The sequence below is a fragment of the Filicampus tigris genome, chromosome 9, assembly GCF_054856515.1.
Source record: "Filicampus tigris isolate MCC_2025a chromosome 9, RoL_Ftig_1.0, whole genome shotgun sequence".
NCBI classification, from domain to species: domain Eukaryota; kingdom Metazoa; phylum Chordata; class Actinopteri; order Syngnathiformes; family Syngnathidae; genus Filicampus; species Filicampus tigris.
In genome coordinates this window covers 20689478-20714281 of record NC_141225.1, presented here as the reverse complement: position 1 = coordinate 20714281, position 24804 = coordinate 20689478, and the positions used below count along the sequence as shown (strand labels likewise).

At 41.1% G+C, this 24804-nt stretch overlaps 1 protein-coding gene across 2 annotated transcripts; it reads left to right on the top strand.

Moving 5' to 3' along the window:
• Positions 1–4371: 4371 nt before the first annotated feature.
• Positions 4372–24260, top strand: wnt4 (wingless-type MMTV integration site family, member 4). Of its 2 annotated transcripts, none has more exons than XM_086040318.1 (6): positions 4372–4966; positions 18844–18925; positions 19803–19956; positions 20146–20277; positions 20786–20928; positions 21808–24260. In XM_086040318.1, the coding sequence occupies exons 1-6, from the start codon at positions 4890–4892 to the stop codon at positions 22276–22278; spliced, it is 1059 nt and encodes a 352-aa protein (XP_085896444.1). In that variant the 5' UTR covers positions 4372–4889; the 3' UTR covers positions 22279–24260. The 2 variants fall into 2 exon arrangements, with proteins under 2 accessions (XP_085896444.1, XP_085896445.1); XM_086040319.1 differs by lacking the exon at positions 4372–4966 and adding an exon at positions 6332–6405.
• The last annotated feature ends 544 nt before the right edge of the window (positions 24261–24804 follow it).

Sequence of the window (24804 nt, the reverse complement as noted above, 5' to 3'; positions counted from 1 at the left end):
TTGTGCTGGCTATGTGTGCAAGATCCAGTTGCCATAGCGATGAGAGGTCGATAGGGTAACATGTCCTCGCTCAGACCTTCTCTCTCATGACCCCCTCCATGTCCTCACAGTCTTTATCTGTCAAACACACAATCATGCACAGATGATCACTCAGGTGTCTATTTAGAAGTTACAACACATGATATAAATGAATGCTATTTACTCGGCAAGGGCCAACTGGAGAACTCCCAATAAGGCCCAATAAATGTAAGAGATCAAAAATCACAGCCTCAGTCATAAAAATAGATCAACACCCCGATATGATTTTTGAGTGCTCCAACTTGGACATTTTGGGAGTTATGATCCTTCACTTGGTGGCTGTTTTGCTTTGTTTTACAAGCTAAAATTTGAACGGTGAGTGGAATTCGGATCCGCTGTCATTCAAGTGTTTAAAAAAAAAAAAAGGGCAACAGTTGCTGATGCACGTTCAGCCGTTTGTTGAATGGGAAAAGTAGTCAAACACACACATCCAAAATGAAAACACTCACAAGGAGCATGAAGAAGATCCAAACACTGAACTAGCCACACAGTAAATAGCCGACCGGAGCCAGAATCAGAGTTCAAGATGTTACTCACTAGGCCACGCCCCCTCATAGACACAAATTACACATATATCACAGTTTGGATGACTTATGGCTTAATTAAACTTCCTAAAACCTATTTATTTCTTCACATTCACGTTTACCATGTTTTACAATATAGTGCTATATATATATGCTTCCACCTTTTATTTCCAGGGATTTACATTTGGATCTGATACAGTAACTTAGAAGATAGCATTATTTGTAAACGGGGTTATGAACTGGATCACAGAATTATTCAAACTATGAAATCAAGGTGCGCATTGTTTACATCTAATCTGCCATTTTTAGTTTGATTCTCAGCATCTCTGTCACAGATGAACAAATTGTGATAATTCGGGAGTTTCTCGTTTTGCCTTCTTTGTCACTTTCCCCCACACAGTTAAGACTTGTTACATGATTAAGGAGGACTATTGAATTTGGTTATTCATCAGCGGGCTGCTTTGCTCCCTCCCTCCCTCTGTTGGTCAATCAGCGGTACAGCTGTTGACGGGAACCCCAGGGGACTAACCACAATCACACGTTTTTACCCTATTATAATAAGATTTGATGTTTTCTAAATATCGGTTAACCAATGCTCACTGCAGTTTTCCTCTGCGACTGAATATGATGTGAGTGCAATGTGAAGAAGATATTGGTTCAGTGTGATCAGGAAAATGGCCCAGAATGTGGAAAGTGTGGATCAGAATAGTCACACAGACTTGTCAACTTTCTGTTTTTTTGGATTTATTTTATGTGATAGTGTCCAGAATTAGATTAGATTAGAATTCACATAAGTTTCAGTGATTTTTAGTGCATGGCAGCTGGTTGTGCGGCTGGTTGTGTATCTTAGCTCCTCCACGAAAACCCAGCAAGGTAAATAATATTTTGATAATACTTCTGAATATCTGAAAAAAAAATGGGGTGATTCAGCATTTTAAAAAATATTCTCATATTTCTTTATGGAGCCGTATAATAAGCATTTCTAAGTTTGAAATACTTTCTTTCATTGGGAAAATAAATCCCATTTGTGCTCATATATTTATAGCGGTGCCCCTTCTTCGGCATTCAGCCAGGCAAAAAATCATTCAGACTACTCACTGCATCTTACTTTGGCCACATCGCTACACTGAATTAGATATTCAAACAATTTTAAGGCTGTGTTATTTAAGTAAATGGACATACTGTACTACATATTTCTTGTGACTGACTGAAGTCAGATGGGATAGGCGCCAACTCCCCAATTAAGCGGAACAGAAGATGGATGGATGGATGTAAAACAACAAATATTTCCCATATTTCCTGCAGACCTTGTCTTAAAAGCAAGGCAGATTTATTCACATAGCATATTTCATACACAAGGCAACTCAATGCGCTTCACAAAACCCAAAGCACAGCAACTACAAGCATTTACAAACAAGCAACTAAAGACATCCAAAGGCCAAAGCAAAGAGAACAAATGAATGATTAAAAGAATGAACATTGACAAGCATTACACGCAATTTTAAGGCATTTAAAAGCAAAACAAGGGAATGAAAAGTAGCTTTTCGAAATTATTGACAGTAAATTTGAATACTTAAAAGTCCTCATTAAGTATATGTGAAGAAAACTGTTTTTAACCTGGATTTAAAAGAATTTACACTTGGGACTAACTTCACTTCAGTTGGCAGCTTATTCCACTTGTGTGCAGCAGAACAGCTAAATGCCTCTTCACCATGTTTGAAACCTCGTCTCCACAAAAGTGAAGGTTAACTTTGTACTTTTTATTTGCAACGAGTGTTATCGTGAGTAGACTAAAGTCTGTGTTTTGTATTTCTTGCTTAGATGTTCATGTGGTCTTAACATCTGTCGTGTTTTAGTGTTCTTTTCTTGTGTCGCAATTGTAACATAAAATAAAGATAACTGCCACAGTCACTTGTAATGTTCTTCACATTAAATTGTCTTACTTAACATACCTGTAATATAGTTTATAAACATCTTAATCAAACTCTTTTCTGCAGAAATTATTTTATTATTTTAATGGCCAAGTGTAGAGATCCTGGTTCATTCACCCTCGCAGCACATACACAATGAATGGGTGTGTCAAAGTAGCTTACTAAATGCAGGGTGAAAAAAAACCTTTAAAAACGTAAATTACAAATCAAATTAAATCACTCATAACATGCTCATTATTTTAGGTAGTTATTATCACTATGATCAATGTCCAAGAATCCATTTCCGCAAATATGATGTTATTTATTCAATATTGGAAACCATAAACAGACTCCAATCTCCTCAAGCTCGTGTACTTCCGATAATCTGCATTTAAATAAGCATAACAGTTAAATATTCATTTTCACTTAAAACATTTAGATTTAGATGTAAATGTAAGCTTTGTTTTTAAGTTAGATTTAACTTTTACATTTAAAATGTATAGTTTTATTCAACATTTAGATTTAGAATTAGATTTAGTGTTTAGATTTGGTACTTCCAACTAGTTAAATCGGCTAAATGTAACATTTGAATTCATATTTAACTCTTAGATTCGAAATTTGCATTCTTTTGTTTAACATTTACATTTGGAATTCGATTTAGCACTTAACTTATCGGAGTAACACTTCCGGTCGTATTTGGACAAATGTTGTTGTAAATGTGAAAAAAAAAGAAAAAAAAAGTGACGCTCACAAACTCAGGACAGTTTTTAAACTCATGCTCATGTTTGAAGCTAAATGTCAGAATGTTGCCGTTATTTTCAGCACTGGTTGCTTTAAAAACACTACCACGAAAAAAAAAGGAAAAAAAGTCATGTTTTTCGGGTGTGGACTGTGGACATATACAGGTGGCGTTATAGAGGGTGCAGCAGAGGACCAATATAGCAGCCAGGTTGGTGACGAGTGGACTCACAGTCACACTCAATTACTGCTGAGACATGAAGTCATGGTCATCTTGGCAGGATGAGCATCATCACTCTAAAGCATTGAATGCAGAGGACAATTATCACTAATGTGTATGTAGGCTATGACATTAAAGATGAAACTCATTGTTTTGAGTCAATTGCTTATGCATAGCAATCTCACACCAATGCTTGTTCACTGCAACATCTCAAAAATAATTTGCTCACATCATTCAATCTGACATTGGTATTGGTGTTAATGAAAAAAAAATGCAGACGTGGGTTTCTAGAAATGTCATCCGTGGCAGGCAGGATTCAAATCGATCTTAAATAAAGCTTTTTTTTTATTACGACAACTGCATCAAGCTCTTCTTCCTCGCCTGGATCACTTCCACGCTGATCAAGACCTCATGTCTGCAACACACGAGGATTGTCTTCCCCGAGACGTTCATGTCAGTCAATAGTATCCCTCACATTTGTCATGTTATTTGGGATTTGCAGGGTTCGAACGCAGACATTTTACTGCCAAGCTTTAAATAGCCTGTTGACCGCAGAAAATTTGGTTGAGTGTGTGACAGGGAGCGTGAGCTCCTGCCAAGGAGTGGTTTGAGCAGCGTGTGTGTGCGTGCGCGTGCGTACGTGTGTGTGTGTGTGTGTAGACGGCACTATGTGTTTTAGAGGTCTCCTGGGAGGATGCAATAGCACAGCCATTCACTAATGCCCTCCCCAGCTATCCCCACTCCTCTCCAACACTCACATAAACACGCTCGCTTTCACTTACACACACAGACACGCGCACACGCACGCACACGTTGGCTCGTGAACCCGCCTCCCTCATCCCCCTAAAACTCCCATCTCTCTGCCATACCTCCACATCCTCGCACCGCCCCTCAACTAAAGTCAGTATACGCGCTCTCTTCTCTGCCAGACGCACCGACAGACCCAAGCGTGTGTGTGTGTGTGCGTGTGTGGGTGTGTGTATGTTCGCGTGTCGTGGAAGTCCAAGCGCTCAGTGCGTGCGTTCAGAGACCCGATGACCGGATAGCCGTGTGGCGTGTTTTAAGCACCATCGGAACCCTCCACTTGTATCCTTACCCCTTATGTGCTCTCTGAGGAGGGGTGAAGGTTAATGCAAAGTTTGACTGTAACTTTTGAGAACACCCCATATCCTCCTGCGTGCACCGTGGGATTGGGGGCGCACAAGGAGGGACGGACGGACGGAAGAATTGTGCGGACGCGCGGTGAAGCTGCGCGCCTGTGCGGCCGTGGCCGAAGCGCTGGATGCGAATGCGATGGATTAGTAAACAGCCTCGTGCGAAGTGTGCCGCTGTTGCCCTCCGTTCCCAGCCCGGATAGCCACTCTCCATCACGGGATTATTTCCACTCTCGACGATCTTTCTCCTCCACACCGAGCTGAGATGACAGAGGAGTGTGTGTTGCGGTGTGTGCTGATGCTCTGCTGTGTGCTCCTCTCGGCCAATGCCAGCAACTGGCTGTAAGTTCAAGTCCGTTTTTTTTTTTTTTTTGTTTTTTTTGTTATGTTTTGCCACTTCTGTAATGTTTACCGGAGCACCTCCACGTTTGACCACGTTTACATGTTGTACATCTTCTCATTTTCATCTCATCCCCTTCACAGGAGTGTAGCTCGATTTAATTGTTAAACACACAGTCACACCCAAGCACAGTGACTCATAGATTTAACAATTCATTAAAATCCCTGCATGCACACCCCCTGCAAAAATGGGGTTTGGGATCCTTGCATGCACCCCCCTGAAAAAAAGAATAGAAAAAAAGAAACAGCATGCATGTCGTTTTGAAACTGCGCAAATATCCACTACGATGATGACTTGCCATTTTGCATGCAACAATATTAAACTCGTATTTTTCAATAATTGGCTGTGTTGACGAATGGATGACACATGCCTCTTGCATCACACCTATAACTCTCGTTAAAGAAACGTCTTATAGACTTGCAGATGATGAAGACACAGTAGAGAGACAACAGATAATTAAAGCCATAAATCTTAAACGTCGTGTAAATGGCGGAATTAAGAGCACTTCTTCACTTGTTGGAATTCCAGCCAGCCAGACGCACTTTGATGTGAGTGGAAGATGTTCTTTCAAGGTTCCTTTTTTTTTTAAAATCAGAATGTGACATCCCTTACAGAATGTAGTCATTCATACTTTGTAATTTATGGCACGCTATGATGAGAAATTAATTGAAATAATGCAGCAAGACGTTTATAAATTCTGTAAGTGGACACCAATGCACAAAAAATTTGGAATGCATTATGTAGTTTGCACAACTGGCTGCTTGGGTCGCATGTGTGTGCCTGCTCTCCTGATCTCCGTGGGAGGCGGATGGGATGGTTAAGTGGGTTTCTCACATTCCTCGGCAATTCAGTATTTTTGCGCTGTGATTCCACCTCTTATCTCCCAACACATTTGCGAGTGGCGTCGATCATATAGGGAGGAGCCTTTCCACGCCAAAAAAAAAAAACATGCCCCCGTTGTGGCTTTCTTTTGGTCTAAATAGGACGATGCTGACGAGTCCCATGCATACACTTTTAGAACATGTAAGGGCAGGGTGCGCGCCAGTTAATCTTACAACCTGTAATTTGTAATTCATTATTCCGAGTTTGCCAGCTCTCTTGAAATTGTGCGATTTGCCCCGATTTTACATTGCATGAGACATCGCGGATTCCACAATAAGAAGGAATTAAGAGGCCACGTGAAATCTTTGCCAAACACCTTGAACTCTGTCACCGAGTGCAGAGTTTAATTGTGCTGTTTGTGACTGAAGGCGTGGTGACAGCAGGCATGTACAGGCAGGCTTGCGGAGCTGCCAGTCTGCTCAGTGGGATTACTCCGCAGCGATGGCTGTGTGGACTGTACACGCTGAAGCTTCACTTTCACCTAGACGTTCGGCAGCAGGTACTTGAGGTCTTCAACGGTGCGCAATCAAACTAGTTTCGGTGGCAGAGTTAAAAGCACGCCGCACAGATAGCGCCGCTACTCTTTTCGTTGAATATTTATGGCCTACACAAATTTGTATTTTTTTTTTTTTTAATGCGTCCGATTTACGCACACATACGGGTTTCGTCTCCGCTGTGGGAATCGAGGACACCCGACGGTCAGATTTAAGGAAGGAGACAACTTAAAGCAGGTTCACTCCATTCACAATGTTAAATAAAATAAGTGATTGAGAGGTATTGAATTGCATACTTGATCAAATTTGACCCATTTTGACATTTGACAGCAATAAAAAAAAAAAAAATGCATAAAGTTCTTATTTCACGCTGAAATTTGGTGGCTTTTCCTAAAGTGACCCTAAATTCACCCCTCCCCCAACCCTAAAAAAAAAAAAAAAAAGAAAATGTCATTGTTTTGAACAGGCGCTCATACAGTATTTCACCTATAGATTATGTATATGGTGGAACTCTTTAAACTGAAATGGGACAGTGTTAACAGAGCAGCTAGAAACCAACCTCAGAACTGTCTGTGTTTCCACCACACTTGCACAGGTAGGCCGACAGAAACATGTACCTGAGGGTTATGGGGAACCTCAAAACAGTGTAAAACAAAATAATAATGATCAACCATGCTAAACATAAGAGATAGAACTCATAGAGAGGACCGAGGTTACTTTGACACATGCAGGCAAGAGAAGTTTGTAAAATGAAAATATATGTTCCATTTTCTGTGATTAAGGATTAATCATCGTTCATCAATTATTCATGTCAGACAATATCTTTTTAAAAGATCTGTAGTTCATAATATAATATGAACAAATATCACGAGAATATTCAAAAGTGACCCAGAATTTGCTGCCGGCATGCAAAATGAGCAGTCTGTTAAGTTAAATATGTATGTCTTATTGTAGTTGGACTGTACTCCAATGGCTCATACGAAGGTGTTTCTGATATTTTTGATGTCAGTGGAGTGACAGAAGAACGGTGGGATGTGGACATTTACATGACAGTTCTAAGGTTCTGGTTTTCAATTCCTTCTCCCTTCCTCTGAGGAGTTTGCATGTTTGCCCTGTGCTTGCGTAGAGGTTTTTCTGTGGGTACTCTGCTTTCTTACCACATTCTAAAAATACATGCATGTTAGGTCGATTAATTCATTTGGCAGACCATGTTGTGCCTCGCTGGGCATCTCGGCAGACCAAGGGTGTTTTCTTTTACATGCCCTCAACGCACCTGACAATTTGATGACAGAAAGTAGACTACTCCTTAGACCAACTAAAAGCAGGTCCAAGTCGTGGCGCAGGTGGCGATTTTGGTGGATTTGACTGACAGATTCCGTGCCCCGCTGACATGTGTCATCGTATTTCATTCCTAAATATAACAACTGCGTGAATCAAACCCTCTGAATCATTGTATAAATGTGTAAGTTGCACAGCTTCCTTAGAAAAGAAATGTTTTGCCGAGAGTTGTGAATTAAACATATAACACGGTGTTCGTGGCTCATCATCTTCACCAACCTTTTTTTCATACCAGGTTCACTTTCTCCTTTCACGGGGTGGCACCCTCCATGCATGCTGCTGTATACGTGTCCCTGGGAATGTTTGTTTATTTAAGTGCCACTTTGATGTTTGAAAAATGTAATATCGGCACACACTCACTAATTAACATTTAATCGAATTGCGTACGTGTCCGTGTCAGCATCCGCAGTACACCGCGATTCGGAGAATGCGCTGGCAGGAGAGCTCACTCAAAAATGTAGTGATTTACTATGGAAGAAATTTGGTTGTTTTTACAGTCGAGGTGTAAATGTTAGGTGGACCCGGCCCAGCGCAGGTAACAGCTGTGTCGAAGAAGAATTTGGACCTGTGGGGCCTCATTTCAGTCATGCAACAGCAACAACCAACGCAGAGCAGTCAAGGAGCCTTCAAGTCAGATAGAACTACTGTATGGGTCTCCGTTGCAAAGAGAAAGTTATGGGATAGAGAGGGAAAACAATATCCTGCCCCTTAAGCTCTCAATTCATACAGAGTAGAACATACCCCGAGAGGCCTCAGAGGCACTATTACAGGTACTGTATATGATAAAGTAAAAAAAAAAAAATCGCAACGATCTTTATTTTTTAAAAACGTGATATAGAATGCACACTGAAGAGTTGATGTATTTTATCCTGTTGCACTTGAGTGAACGAGGGCTTTCCTAGATTTATTTACAAGGACTGCACTAATTCAGTTTAGCTTGTGTTGTACAGTGGATATAAAACTAATATTGCGCAACAATATATCTCAGTTGTTGATTTTACTTGTCCTGTAGTTCTGTGAGTGTTAGTCACATTAAACGTGGCGAAAAAAATTCAAAAGGATTTTTCTTGGTCTCGTTTTTTTACACCATATAAACCTGGCATTTGAACAGGACTGTGTCGACTATTTTTCGCCATTGCAAGTTTTGTACAAGAAACCTGACCGGCTTCATCCTCACAAATGTAGTTAACAATAGCGTGCACTGCAGGCAGTGACTAGCAAAGTATTAATAATACACATAATATACTGAATATAGCCACAGTACATGTTGTCATGTGTTTGCTGTTAGCTCAGATTTTACGGATGGCCGCGCTGCCCCATTCTTACAGTTATACTACTATACATCAAATCCAGAAAAAAGCCAGAGAAGGAAATATGATCTGAATACCTGAATGATATATTGTATACCATATACCTTCGCATACCGTAAAGTCTATTGTAAATCTTATTTGTTAAATGTTCAGTCACTAAAGTGACCATATCACTGTAAAATGTTGGCTGTTTTAGGCCCAAAAATGAAAGTTATATACAGATGATAATACACTGCTGTGACTATGAAGCCCCTTAATGTCCTACACTGAAAAAAGTTTTTTGCCTGATATACCGGGTACTCCATTTTTTTTTTTTTTTTTCCGTCAAGCGGTTGTATAAAAGAAAATTATCTGGACGCAGATCATTTTTTTAAGTGGACTATACATCTACCGATACTTGAAAAATGCATCTGGATCCAGATGATTTTATTTTGTGCACCCACTTGACGAAAGAAAACTGAGTAAATTCAACACACCATTTTTCTTCGATACAACAAGTAGCACGAACATGTTTTACATGTCAACTTGGCTCAAATGTGTGTGTGAGCAGTCAAGCGCATGTCCTGTATAACCATGGTGAGGTGCTAAAGAGATAGCAGGGTAACCAGAGAAAGCAGAGACCTTGGCAGTACACGCTGGCGCCTCGCACTTTGTTCTCATTCACATGACTGCAATGAGGTTGCGACATGTTATTTCAAGCCCACTTGTCACCACTGGGTGTGCAATTATCATGGCACACTTGAATCAGACGGGGAATCGCTCAGGATGACCAGATTAGGACTAGGATTAGTTGAGAGCAGATGAGACTGACAGGTAAAGAGCGGGCGGCCTCACTGAAAGATGAGATACAATTGTGGCACTCCGCGGAGAAAGTGCACCGGACTTTCGGGAGACATAACACACCCTCTGGTGGCGTCGAAGGTGGGCGAATGCTCTCCGACGACAATGGCTGTGAACAGCTGATTGCACCATTCCATCTGTTGAATGCTGGCGAAGAGATACTATAAAGCTTAAGAAGTGACTTTCGCTGTGGTTGTATTTTTTTAAGGGTAGCAGTGTCTTGTATACACTTCCCTCCAAAAGTATTGGATCAGTCATTATTAACTCATTCACTGCCATTGATGAATTTACTTGTCTTTTCACAGTCCAGCCATTCAATCCCAGGGATTTATTTATATTTTTTTCAAACGTTTTCAAGCGTTAGGGTAAAAGAGGCTCTGAAAATGTCTGGCAGTGAATGAATTAAATTAACATAAAATGAAAAGTGAAAAACATTGAATGTTTGGCATAACTCTTACTTACAATAACTGCATCAAGCCTGCAGCTCGTTGACTTCACCAGACTGTGGCATTCTTTATTTGAAATGCTTTTCCAGGCCTTGTTTGTTTCTGGGGATTTGTCCCTTCTGTCTCCTCTTCTGGAGGTAAAATGCATGCTCTATTGGGCTAAGGTCTGGTGATTGATCTGGCCAATCTAAGACATTACACTTCCCCCCCTAATCAATAAGGACTGGTGAGCACGTTCCAAAAGCGGCCATGCAAGCCCAAGCCATGGCGGTACCTCCGCCATGCTTCACAGATGAGCTTGTGTTTGTGATCATAAGTGGATCCTTTCTTTCGCCATACTTTGGCCTTTCCGCATTTCCTGAGACCAAGATGAGCCTCTTTCAAAAGTGATGGAAAGGCCAAAGTATGGAGAAAGAAAGGATCTACTCAAGATCCATCATTTCAAATTGTATTTTACGCATTTGGTGTCCTAACTTTTCACTGGTGAAAATAATGAAATTTACAACAACAAGGATTTATATTATAGGTTCTCCTATAAGATTTACGCCACCCAAAGTACTATGTGAAGACCTTCTCTTCTTCAATCTTTTCCCAAAACATTTTCTTCTTGCCCCCGCAAATACACATAAACAAAGTACATGTAATGAAGTCCAATGTATTAGCAGGCAATCAAACATGGAATTTCATCCACCACATTCTCTGTCTCATCATGTCTCATAAGAGTCTGTAGAGACTCGTATAGGACCAGAATGCACATTATTGCTTCACATTTATACACCCCGGCCTTAGTGTGTACACACATGCCTGACCCTTCCATGACCTTCATCCACATTTCATCCTGATCTAACATTGAAACGGCTACGTTTAAAGAAGGAGACTCAGCGGTGATGAGGTGAGAACCAAATATGTATTCTAGCCTCCTACACAGATATGTCTTTATCCATACAAATAGGTGTACAACACATAGTTTACACATGTGTGATAACTGTGTAAATAGAAAGCTCGATGGTGCGTGCCCAAACTTGCCCACTTTGCATGAATGATCGCATTTCCACAAGCGAGGACATTTCCCCATCTCGCCGATGAATGAATGTGAGTCTTTTGCGTGATAGAAAAGCTCTTTCAACCAATCACATTAATTGCGTACAATTAACATGTTTCTTCATCTGACAGTTTGAATAAATCATGTTCAGAAGTAGTTATTGCTCAGTCAAATGTCACATCAGTGATAATTTACAGAATTTGCCATCTTAAAATATTGCACATATGGGCAAATTGCTGCGACCTTTCTGTGTAAGACAAAGGTTATAATTACAATATTACTGAAAGTTAACTATTGATTGATCCTGGCGGCTGTGATGACCAGGACAGGCCTGGATAATACACCGGCCGTTCACAATTCCTGATGGCCACCCCGCCCCTGATTTTTCTGTCAGGCTCTTGAAGTGGTATTGTGTGTCGTAGTGTTGGAGCATTTTTACAGTGTCCTGAAAGCTGTGATAGGTTTACGTTCAGTGTCGGGTTGGAGGGCCCATGACCTGTGGCCGAGACCAAACTTTCTGACACTCCAGAATGAGCCTCCTTGCAATTTCATTGTATCCTGCACAGGTTTATGACAACCTGTACTGGATGCAGAAAGTTCTGTGGCTGCTTTTCGGCAGTCACAGAATATAAGTTCTGTGACCATAAAACATGGTCAGTTTTATGGTCAGTACAGTGTCATTTTTTTGGTAGCTTTATTTTCACTAGACAAAGAGCTGATGTGACTTGCTGCAGGGATACAAATGAATTTTCCTGTGTGTGTGTGGGTGTGTGACTCACTCAAAATGTATCTGGAGCCGACATGTCACCGTCCTGTAATCCATTCATCTTTTGTCTACCACTTATCTTGTTCAGGTCACAGGTGTGCTTGAGCCATTGCCGGCTGACTTTTGTTAATTAGAGGCCACATACAGAAAAACAGTTAACATTCAAAAAGGCAATTCTGCCTTTTTTTTTTTGTTTTTAACATAAGATTTTCAGAACCCCCCCAAGAAAGCGAAATGGTTTCTGTGCATGAAAAACTGATTTTCGCACGGTAGCCATTTTGTCATCGCTCGTGGTCGTCCAAATTTTATAGCACCACCTCATTTCCCTCGTCAACAAATATTTTTGTTTTTGACCGTTTTGGGGGGCGCACAATTGAAATTGTTCGGGTCTCAATTTGGTTTAGCGCGGCCCTGGGTGACACAGACTTGCTTACCGCATTTTCCCCCATAACGCCACCATCACATCATTTTGATGTGATATTCCAGCTCACATTGTACAAAGAATTCATTACAGGTACATGGTACAGCCAAGTTTAGAAACAGTGGATTTAGAAACAATCAGCTGTTCCCAGCTGTTGTCTCCGAGGTGGCTAAAGAACTGCAATATGGCGGACAGTGTTGTTGTTACTTCACCTGAAATACATCGTAGGCTGATTTTAATTCTAACATGATGCGCAGAACAAAAAGTTACATTTTGGCACTAAAACAGGCTACAGTCGATAGGCCCAAGCACAGAAACGCACGGGCACACACAAAGCACATGCACAATAATTCCTACCCTTATTGGGCGATGGCACTGATACGAAAGGCGAAAGGTTAGTCCATGGATTTGACTGTCTTTCATTTATTTTCCCAAATTGGCATGAAACGGTGGATATGTGAATGTGTCTATGTTTCTGTGTGTGAGGCTTGTGGTGTTGGCAGAGCATGTTATTTTTAGGGGGCAATGAGCTCTAGTGGAGCCACCAGCATATAAATACACCCAGACACATGTGTAAGCTCATAAACACACCAACAAACAAACATATTACCATAGTATCGGGGTTGCCTCACATTTTTCCGCCCATTCACACGGCCTGACTTCCATGCGCTTAAAATGCATGCTTCAAATTTTCTTAGTGCTTCTGTTCTACTCCATTCATTCATCCCTGCTAAGGCTAATTTCAAATAACTTGCTGTAAAAAGAATTCGTCAAAGCAGATGACAGCACCTTCCAAGCAGAGATCACAATAAACTAGTGAAATAGTGCCCTCTACAGGTTTGAGTATGTATTAGTATGTTCAGCACAGTACTGTTACAAATTTTGTCATTGGATTAGTCTGATTTTTTTTTGTCTGCCTTGTGTCTACAGTGCCGTTGTTTGTTTGTTTGTTTGTTTGTTTGTTTTTTAGTGTACTTGCCTTGTGGAAGAGTTTTTGCACTTTCCTGAGTTGCCTAATAGCAGCATAGAGTTAAGCAGTTGTAAACTCAGAATATTTATTACGAAATTTAGCAGTTATACAGCAACACATAAATAACAATCACTGTTTAACAAATAAAATTATATTGCCCATAGGTGTGAATGTGGGTGGGAATGTTTTTTTGTCTATGTGTGACTTGCGATGTGTGGTAACCAGTCTCTGTCTCTCCCCCAAATTCACCTGGGATCCCACTGAGAATGAGCAATATAGAAAATGGACGGATGGATGGTTTGTGGCCATTCTGAGTATAGATCGGAGAAAGTTCCAGAAAGAAAACCTTAACTGCCGTCTCCCCCGCTAAGTTGCCCAACAGAACTCTCTCTATTACATTCCTGCACAGTTTACACAAAAAAGGTGGTATCGCACCCAAAACCGCCGAGATAGGAACCTGTGACCCTGAACAGGAGAAATTATTTACAAAATAGATGCATGGAAATATTTTGGGACTGTATTTCAATATGGATTGGTTGCTTTAATAACACAACAATTATTCATAAACAGCTAGTAGTTTTCTCATGGTGTCCAACCATTTTCATTCTTGTCAGTATTTTCTGTCCAAGATAACAACATATGTCATAAAAGTCTCCCCTGTTTGGATTTATCTCTTATTTTCATAAGGCTGCCGGGGGTTCTAAGTGGGAGGCTTGGTTCATTCCACCTGGCCTGAAGTGCATCCACGGTCCGCTTGTGTGTTTGTGTTGCATTACGCATCATAGCCTTCACAACACCACCGGCTCCACTGGGTTTAGGCCCGTGGGATTTATGCAGGAAAGAGGGAGAGAGGGACGGGGCAGGAGACGTGAGCTGCTGGTGTGTGCGTGTGTGTTGCTCTGCCCTTCTATGGGTTGACTCCTCTGCCTGTTGGGTGAGATGTTTTGTTAACCTCGTCTAAGGGAAGCAAGGGTATACGCCGCACAATGAGCAGATAACAGGATGGAGGGCTGAAAATGAAACACACTTGCTCAAGGTCTGTCTGTTCCTTTCCCATGACTTAACATAAAAACACACATCCTGCCCAAAAAAAATCACATGGATAGCATCTATAGTGCATCCTTTCTACAAGTATTGGAACAGTGAATCAGAGTCCTTTATTTGTATAGACTGTGAGGCAAGTGATTGAATTTTCACGGTTGATTTTGGTTCTGAACTTTAACTTAGAAGATTCCGGCTTTTGCTCGGATCAAATGATTTTTCATGATTTTTCATGCAACACATAACTTCAGATTTGGGCTTCGCCTGTGAAGCCATTTATACTTGCTTCTTCTTAAATTTTCATTCCACGATTAGAAAATTGGCCTCATCATAAAAAACAATTATTAATATGCATTTATATCCAACACACTATGTTTTTTTTACAAAAGGAAATCGTACCTGAATTCATACATTGGCGCCTTTTATTAATTTTATAATAACTTATTTTATAACATTTTGTTTGGTCCAATAGGAACGTACATAATTGTAGTGTTACAAAGAAATGTATGTGTCTTTATATTTTTTACTTTGAAACATTTCCTTATTTTGTCCCAAAAAATATGAATGATCGTTTGAATAATCGTCATTTCAATTATTATCAAAATAATGATGCAATGCAATGCAAGTGATTCATATTTTTTTCATAACCGAGCACCCCTATTGCTTCTATGCATTTCATTCATTAAACACAACCCAGTGTGTAATGTTGAGGGCTCAGGTGTCCTCCAAGGCCGAATTCAAGCATTGTTTTCGTGACGCTGGAAATGAAGACACCAAGACGCATACTTTGTGTGATTGCATACCAGACTCCCATCACGGAAACTGTGTCCATGTTAATAATGAAGACCTTCCAAGTAAATCTCAATCTACTGAGTCACTGAGAGTTCACTTGCAAGTGTCTACTGTATGTTGGTGGATATGGCTGAGATGCTGTGGAGTGGCAGCGAGCAGGGTTATCACAGCGATGAGTGGTGAATACTGACATTGTCTGGTGGGGTCGAGCACGGCCTTCAAAGAGGCAGCGAGAGAGGCGGATTATCTGCTCTGTTGAGAGGATGAGATGAGAGGAGACCTGGAAAGAAAGAGGTGTTTGACCTCCTGGACTTCTGAAAGGACGACAGGACGCTGGTTGCGCTCCCGTTTGTTTTTCCCCATAAGAAATATTAGAAATGCATTTCGGGCTCAAATTGTCATTTTCATCAAAACTAATTGTAATGATAATGTCATTTTTAAGACATTTTGTTTCTTATTATGTCTTGTTTTCTTGTGGGAGGGGTTTTCGAGTCTCGTTAGGTTTTTGTGTCCACCTGTTCTCGTCAGCCCCGTCTCCAAGCAGCTCCCTCAGCCACTCGTGTCTTTTCCAGGTGTTCCTTGTTGTCTCGTTAGTTTGTTTGTATTTAGTTCCCTGCTTCCTTTCAGTCTTTGTTGAATCGTTGCTCTTGTTGGTGTGCCCTGTCTCGTCCAGTTTTGGTCATGTTTTTTTCCGACTTCCATTAATTTAGTGTTTTTTGATTCGACCTGTCTTGTTTGGCTTTTTGGGAAATAAATACACTTTGTTTTGAGTTTGTCCTGCACTCCTTCCTTTTCTCCCGGCACCTGGGTCCACCATCTTGCCACCACCACAACAAACTGCAACCCTGCCAGATCTAGACATCACTATGCAGTTTTCTTTTTCTTTCTTCTATTGACATTTGTGATGAGGCCAGGTGCCGTAGTTTTGTGCCGAGCGCAAAGTGCAGTCTATCTGTGCGCATGCGTGGAGTGTTTTGGTAGATGGCCACAGGTAGATATGGCCGTTTGCACCGTTGTGGGAGTGAACACAGCCGACTGGTTTGCCATCCAATGAAAGCGACTGGGTGCTTTTAAATAATACTTCATTAAGAGAATTGATTTCTGCAATGATTCAGAGGGATTGTCCCACAGTGTCATATTTATGAATGAAATACAATGACAGCCATCACACACGTCTCTCAAAATCCGTCTGCCTGCACCTCAATCAAATCCGGCAAATGGCCGCACACCACCTTGGCCACAATGTAAACCTGCTTTTAGCTGGTCTAAATTCTTGTCTACTTTCTGTCACCAAATTGTCAGCTGCGCTAGGGGTGTGTGATAGAAACGCCTTCGGAACACCCAGCAAGGCACAACACGGTCTGCCAAATTCCCAAACAAGGTCAACTGGACTGGCACCGGTAAGAAAATGACGATGCGCCAGTTTTTACGCTGAGCACACGTGTACCTGTCTGCGAAAATAGGCCTCAAGATCTTCTTTTGGAGAAGTGTTTGGAAAAGAGTACAAAAATCCAAAGAAAAAGCAAACATATACACAGAGTAAAGCCTTTAATGTTTTTCTGAGCTGTGAGCATCTTTGAGGTCTTGTGCAATATGCTGATATTTGAAGTACATCTTGCATGGTGACAAATTTAACTCAGTTTGAAGTACGGATGGAATTAAAATAGAGAATATATGCCGTACAACTTTTTCTTTGTATTTTTTTGCAAACTATGGAAATTGAAATTCATACTTTTAGGAGTATCACAGGAAAGCAATATCAATAATTTCAGCACAATTCACCGAGCCTTGGATTGTTGCCACTCCATTCCACTGAGACAGACACAAAAAGGCTTTGCAGAGGTATGTGTGGTCTTGGGAACTCATAACCCAGTACTCATAAAACGGGCTTCAGAAACCTTAAGGAAAACCATGTAGGCTATACTGAAACAGAATAATAGCATTAAAGTCAGTTGAAGGGCCATTTGTATTCACTCCCCTCTAAAACTATTGGAACACTGAAACCAATTTCTTTGTTTTATTTTGCTTTTATTTTGCCATCAAATTTTCTCACAGAGACTTTGAGGCTCATCTCCTTGCTTTTTTGGTTCTTAAAGGAAATTCAAGTCCGGCCTTTTTATTGTTCTCGCAAATGGGTGATATGCATCTTCTTTCATCAAATGCCGCTGTTTTTCTTGCTCTCCTCATTCCGTCTGTCTGTTAAATCCTACACTGAATTTTGGAGCAAACATTTTACTCTAAAAATGCTATATTTGGTCCACGTAAACAGAGTAAAATTTGGACGTAAAATATTCAGTATAACATTCTCAGAGTAAATTTTACACTGAATATTTTACGCTCAAATTTTACTCAGTTTGCTAGGGCAAAATTTAGTCTTTTTAAAGTAAAATGTACAAAATGTACTGTGTACACCAGTGGTTCCTTTGTTTTTTAATTCATTCCAAACGACTGTTTTATCTTTGCCCAATGTTTGTGCAATGGCTCTTCTCTTAACTTCACAATTGCTTATTTGTCACCCCAGGCTAAGTTGTATCAGTATTAGAGAATTACTCCACTGCAATGGATCTGCTTCTAATGAATGCGTTATTGTGTTTGTTTAATTTCAAAGCAGCTTGATAAAAACGAAATCTGTTTTGGCTGTCATCCTTTTGGGTAATTCAAAGTGTTGCTTCTTGCTCATAAAACATCATTTTTAAACATTAGTCAGAGCAGCGGTTGTTTCAGACTCAACAAGTGATCAAACATGACATGTCAAGAACCTTTGAGCAGTTTAGACAGTACATGATCAAGGCTCCGACCTCAAAGGGGAATTCAGCGTCGGAAATTGTGAAAGCCTATTTCTGTAAAGCACAGCTGGGCCTGGAGATATGAGAGTGAAGTGAGTTGGGGCGGTTGTGTGTGCATGTAGGGGGTCAGGGCATCAAGACCGATGCCATTTTCTCACACGTCTACAATTGTGTGTGTACGTAGTATATCTTTCTGACCTGTCTGGCCTAGAGGTGCTGTCTGTGATAAACCACTTTTCCCTCCTCACAGTGTACTCACAAGCAGACCTTCATCCGAAACATTCTCACAACATCATGGGAACCGAGCCTGCCGGACATAATCCTAATGGCGCTTTTCAGCAGTTACGCATCCCTGCTTAAGCTACAACTGCAAGCAAAACCTACCAGACTTCATGCAGCTGTATTTTCATGTTTATGACAAGATGGTTGCTTTCTCTGTAGCTTGATCCATTTTGATTAAAGTCTAATTTGATTCCCCACTTGGATAATTTGTTCACGTGCGAACACATAAACTCGGGTGCCGGGGTACATACATATGAACCATATCAATCTAACATTTCAGTCAGTCACTTGCAGGTTGCAGTGGCATTTCTGTTCTATTGACACGTATAATAGCTCATATCAATGGAGTGTTCCAACAGGGTTGGCTGTTTATAAAATAATTCATGTATTCTATTTTCTCATCGCTCAGGTACCTGGCCAAGCTATCGTCAGTCGGAAGCATCCGGGATGAAGAGACGTGCGAGAGGTTACGAGGCCTCATCCAGAGACAGGTGCGTTAACCGATGAGACGACAAGGTTATTTTTGCACAATAGACTCAATGGTGTTTAGTTACGCTACAGCTATCTAATACACACTCCTAATTTGGTTCAGGAGTGTCCTTTCAAAAGAATGTACTCTTACTACACGGATTTTTTTTTTTTTTTTAATCAGTTTAATTCATCAAGTGGTTGCATGAAATCAAATCATCTGGATCCAGTTAAGTTCTATTAAGGTGGACTATAGATCTACTTTAAATAAAAAAAGTACCAGATGTACTCATTTCGACAGGTAGTTGCATGAAATCAAATCATCTGGATCCATTTACATTGTTTATAGTAGACTATAGATCCACTTAAAAAAACGTATCTGAATCCTGATGATTTTATCTTGTGCAGCAACTTGACAAAATAAAATTGAGTAAATTAAACATCTGTACATCATTTACTCAATTTTATTTCGTCAAGCGCTTGCACAAAGTAAAATCACCTAAATCCTGATAGATTTTAAAGATTTTTTCACTGTAGTTAATTATCAATTTAGAGGCATTTATTTCCTGTTTAATGTTTGCGGGGCACGCATAGTTCCCAATGTCGTATTTGGTGAGCCTGAGTCGCGGTGGGAAGGTCTACAATAAAATTTTGTAGATGTATAGTTTACACAGAAAAATCTGGATCCTGATGATTCTATTTCATGCAACCACTTGAAGAAATAAAATTGAGTAAATTCAATATACCATTTTTTTCAGTGTATTTTCTTGTTTAATGTTTGCGGGGCATGTCATATTTCCCTAAAACAATGTAGTATTTGGAGAGACCGAGTCACGGTGGGAGGGTCTTTACTGGGACACTACGTTTTACACAATGTGCTATGTGTCTGTTCTGCTGCAGGTTCAGATCTGTAAGCGCAGCGTGGAGGTGATGGACGCGGTGCGCCGCGGTGCTCAGCTGGCGATAGATGAGTGTCAGTTCCAGTTCCGTAACCGTCGCTGGAATTGCTCCACTCTAGAGAGCATGCCTGTGTTTGGCAAAGTGGTCACCCAGGGTAAGTTTATAGCATTAGAGCACAGTGACTTCACTCCTTAATAACAAGCTCACTTTTGGAAACAAGTGATTTGATGGTGTACACCCCAACCAATATTCATTTTAACACTTCTTAAACACATTCTTCATTTGTTCCTTCTGTACATAATGAGTCAATGCGATTGCGCGTGTGTGTGCGTGCGTGCTTTAGGCACCCGTGAGGCTGCCTTTGTGTATGCCATCTCAGCAGCCAGTGTGGCGTTTGCGGTCACAAGGGCCTGCAGCAGTGGAGAGCTAGAAAAATGTGGCTGTGACCACAATGTACATGGAGTCAGTCCAGAAGGTGCGTATCGCTCTCTCCCGCTTGCAAATACACACATGCAAAAATGGCAAACGCAACAACACATGTAATCAATTGTACTTCTGATATTCGCGGAGAACATATCGATATCATTTGTAATCATCTGACGTAGAGAAGTTCAGTAAATAGGTCGTTTCATTCTTCCATTAGAAAGACATAGCTATGTAAAAATAACAACTGAAGTCGAAAAAAAAATAAATGCTGTTGCTCAAATGTGTATTAACTAAAAGTGGTGCTTGTGTGATTATCATTGGCCTATTATCACTGACTCAGTGTTGTGCTGGTGTCAGACTGCGGTTGCAGCCAGACAGCAAAACAATGAGACCTCTTATAAGTAAAATGCAAAGCTGCTGACTTGTGGGTAATGGTTTGCTGGTTCAACACTATGAGGATCACCTCAGACATTTCAGTGTCATTTGATACAATATTTTCAGGGGGGTGAGCTTTTTGTTGGAATGCAATTTAATGATATTCTAATGTCTTGTCACAGGATTCCAGTGGTCGGGATGCAGTGACAACATAGCTTACGGCGTGGCTTTTTCTCAGTCCTTTGTGGACGTGAGGGAGAGGAGTAAAGGCCAGTCCTCCAGTCGGGCCCTCATGAACCTGCACAACAATGAGGCCGGCAGGAAGGTAACTCAGGGCTCTAACGGCATGCGATGTTTTCACTAGAGTCACATGAAAAGTCCATTTCTTCACTTTAACATCATCTTTTGTCAGACTTGCACATACTGTAGTTACCTAACTTTCCTGTATAGCAGCCTAGTTTTGCTGTTAAAGTGGAATCTGAGGTTGCGCACAATCTCCCCTGAGATGTTGATGGACCTCCGGTCTGTTTTAATGTCAATTTCTACTGTGAAAAATGATGGACCACAAGAATGTTTTATTGTTGTAACTGGCATACAAGAGGAACAACAGATTAACCACAGTCAATCGTAGCAGTCACGACTTGAACCATACACTTAGATGTTGTGGCTTATTCACTCTAAAAAGAGTTGGGTTAAAAATAACACCATTTTGGGTCAAAAGTGGACCGATCCACGACTTGGGTCAATTTAACCCAATTTTCTGCGTTGTTTTTCCTCCCAATTTGGAGGGCTGTTTTGTACAAATCAATGCAAGAAGGTGGGTCAAATTGACCCAATTAGCGGATCAGTCCATTTTTGACTCAAAATTGTGTTATTTTAAACCCAACTGTTTTTGGAGTGTTGAGTATGCCACCTTTGAGGTATTCAGAATTGTACGTGTTTGGCGACATTTCACTTCAAAGATACATGAATGTGGTCAAACACAACTGAGGTACGAAAAATGGATGGATGGATGGATAGATGGATGGATGGATGGATGGATGGATGGATGATAGCATCGAAACAAAATGAGCTAAAGATCTTGTATTTGATTTCATGATATTTGATAAACTGTTCGGTGAAAACCGCATGCCAAAATCAACTTTTCGTACTATTTCGAATGGAATAATTCTGTCAGCAAATTAAGTTTGTGGCATCCTTTCAGGCCATCCTGGCTCACATGCGCGTGGAATGCAAATGTCACGGAGTGTCGGGCTCATGTGAGGTGAAGACCTGCTGGAAAGCGATGCCCCCCTTTCGCAAGGTGGGCAATGTCATCAAGGAGAAGTTTGATGGGGCCACTGAGGTGGAGCAGCGCAAAATGGGCTCGGCCAAAGTCCTTGTGCCTCGCAACTCCCAGTTCAAACCTCACACTGATGAAGATCTGGTCTACTTAGAACCCAGTCCAGACTTCTGCGACCATGACCCCCGCACACCGGGAATGCTGGGCACGGTGGGGCGCCAGTGCAACAGAACCTCAAAGGCCATCGACGGCTGTGAGCTGATGTGCTGCGGCCGTGGTTTCCAGACGCAGCAAGTCGAGGTTGTGGACAGGTGCAGCTGTAAGTTCCACTGGTGCTGTTACGTCAAATGCAAGGAGTGCCGCAAAATGGAGGAGATGCACACTTGTCGATGATGAAATGGCTACTGCTGATGAACAGAACACATGCCTCACACTCCTGACCACAACTAGAGAGCACACTGAGGACTCATGAAGCTCCCTCTTCAGCTGGATCGGACCAAAGCTTCTACTACTTGCCAATCGAAATGCGGCGAGTAGCTGAAAAGTGCGCTGACATCCACTTCCTTGTCATGCTGTTTGTGTCTTTTCAATTAGAAAGCATTGTCTCCCTCCCTCTGCGCCTTCTTGTAATGTTTAACTTATTTGTTGAGACTGAGGAGCTTATCTAGGATTGACTAAGAAGGAGGGGGCAGTCTAGTGGAGATAAGGAGGGACAAACAGCACCCACGGATGGGTGGGGGTAAGGGGTTTGGGTCTCGAGGGGGGGCCGGTGGCCCTCTGTCCTTGCTGCTGCCGCTGCTTCGGGGGACTCAGTCAGAGTGCCGCACGTCAAGGGAGCGTCAATAAAAGACACACTGCAAAGACTGAACCAGTCGTACATGGACTTTATGTGATTTGCTTTCCGTGTGTGCATGGCCGCACTGTGCTGAGATTTTGTCACGGAGAGTTGCGTGTTTGGCACCAAGCGGTGCCACGATGCTGCTCTGCTTACACGTTCACACGCAGACATGTTTTCTGTCTGAAGGGGGCCGATGAATAACAAGTGAAAGCCACTATCACCTCCTTCGTCATCTCCTGTAAACTTAACAGCATTAGCACTAACGGTGAGAAAAATACAAAAAACAAACAAAGCAACAGTCATACTCGTAAAATATCGCTCAAAAAGATCCGTAGTCATCAATGGCAAGAAGAGCTGACAGAGAAAAACACAAAAACCTTGTTTATGCCGAGCAGCATGGTTTGGTTCAGGTCGTAACGAAATGAAGTTTTTCCGTTGTAAATGTTTTATGATGGATACACAAATCTGAATTGCAGAATACCACATCCACTGGGTTACTACAAATGCAGTGGCACTGAAGATTAAAGAGTGACGCAAGAAACAATGCAGTCAGTTTGTTTTTCAACATAGAATTCACATTCTTTCAACAGGAACTTAACGTAAGAATTGCCCCAACTTTGTTATAAACAAACTTATTTTGAATCAGTTAACAGTTTGTAAATTGTGAATGATCATTCACACTCTCCACAGGGCAATTGTGGTTGGTTACCGGTGATTTAAAGTGGAAGTCAACCCCCAAAAATTATTTACAATAATGTGCTAGATTGTCCATTTGAACTCATATTCCACAAACGCAATATTAATCAGAAAGTTTCGACTAGTGGGCCAGCATAGAACATACTGTATTCTTGAAAAGAAAAATTTGAGGTTGACTTCCTGCTTAAGAACAAATTCATTCATAAGTATTGTTGCTTGTAATAAAAAGTCATATGCCAACAAGAAAGAGCACACATTTTTGTCACCCGTTGCCGACTGGGTCACGGTCCTCCTCTTTGTTGGATTCGTTTGCAGGTTAGCTGGTGTGGCCTCATCCTGCCGTACACGGAAAAAAAGAACAACGGATTAGGGTTCGCCTTTGCAAACCGTACCACAACAAATCAAACTGAATTGTCACGCTCGGTGGAAATCAACATCCTTCAGATAAGATGGATATTGATCTCCTTTTGTATTTCAGCGTTTTCCGAAGGCCAATTGCTATTTGACGGTACAAACGCACACAAAAAACACATGTATCAGACTCAATGCAAAAACTAAGATAATAAAAACATTATGTTGTCTGCCGGATGGTTGCTGAGCATGTTCACCATGCATGATGACTGAAGCACTTTCTCTCCAACCGCACATAAAGCCCTCACCCGCAGCAACTGACAACATGTGACCACATATGGCCAATTTGTACCAACCAAAAGCCACGCTTGCCTATAATAATGTGCTATCGTTATAATAATCATAATATAGATCTGTAAAGACTTATACACTGAAGATTATACTGCCTATGAATGTATGTACATGTTGAATATATGCTGTGTCAAATACATATGTTGTCACGGACTGCTCTTTTCAAATGCGTGTATGTTATGAAGGAAATGCAAGAGGAAAATAAGAAAGCTTATGATGAAAATGACCAGCTCCACCACCAAGCCCTGAAACAGGCTTATACATCCCTGCTCATAGACAAAGTGGTACCTCCAAGATCGAAGATGCGCCTCAGTTTTGTTTGGATTCACAATCCATTTTGACATAAAAAAAAAAAATTTAAAAAAAAGAATAAAATCATTCAATGTTTCTGAGTCACTGTGACCATTACAAAAGTGACCAAGAGAGGATTATTGCATCATAAGTGACTTGTATCACATTAACGACAAAATTGAAATAGGGTTTGCACATACATAAATAAAACACTCATGTTCAAATGTATGATCTCAGTGGTGATCAACCTTGGATGTTTTACTGTCGACACATTTGATTAAAAGAATGGAAAAAAAAACATTGAGGCTTTCACACAGCAATACGCTGCAGTGTGTGAGGTGCTTTACACCCAAGGTCGTTCTCTGCAGTCGTAATACCTACACCGCACACTA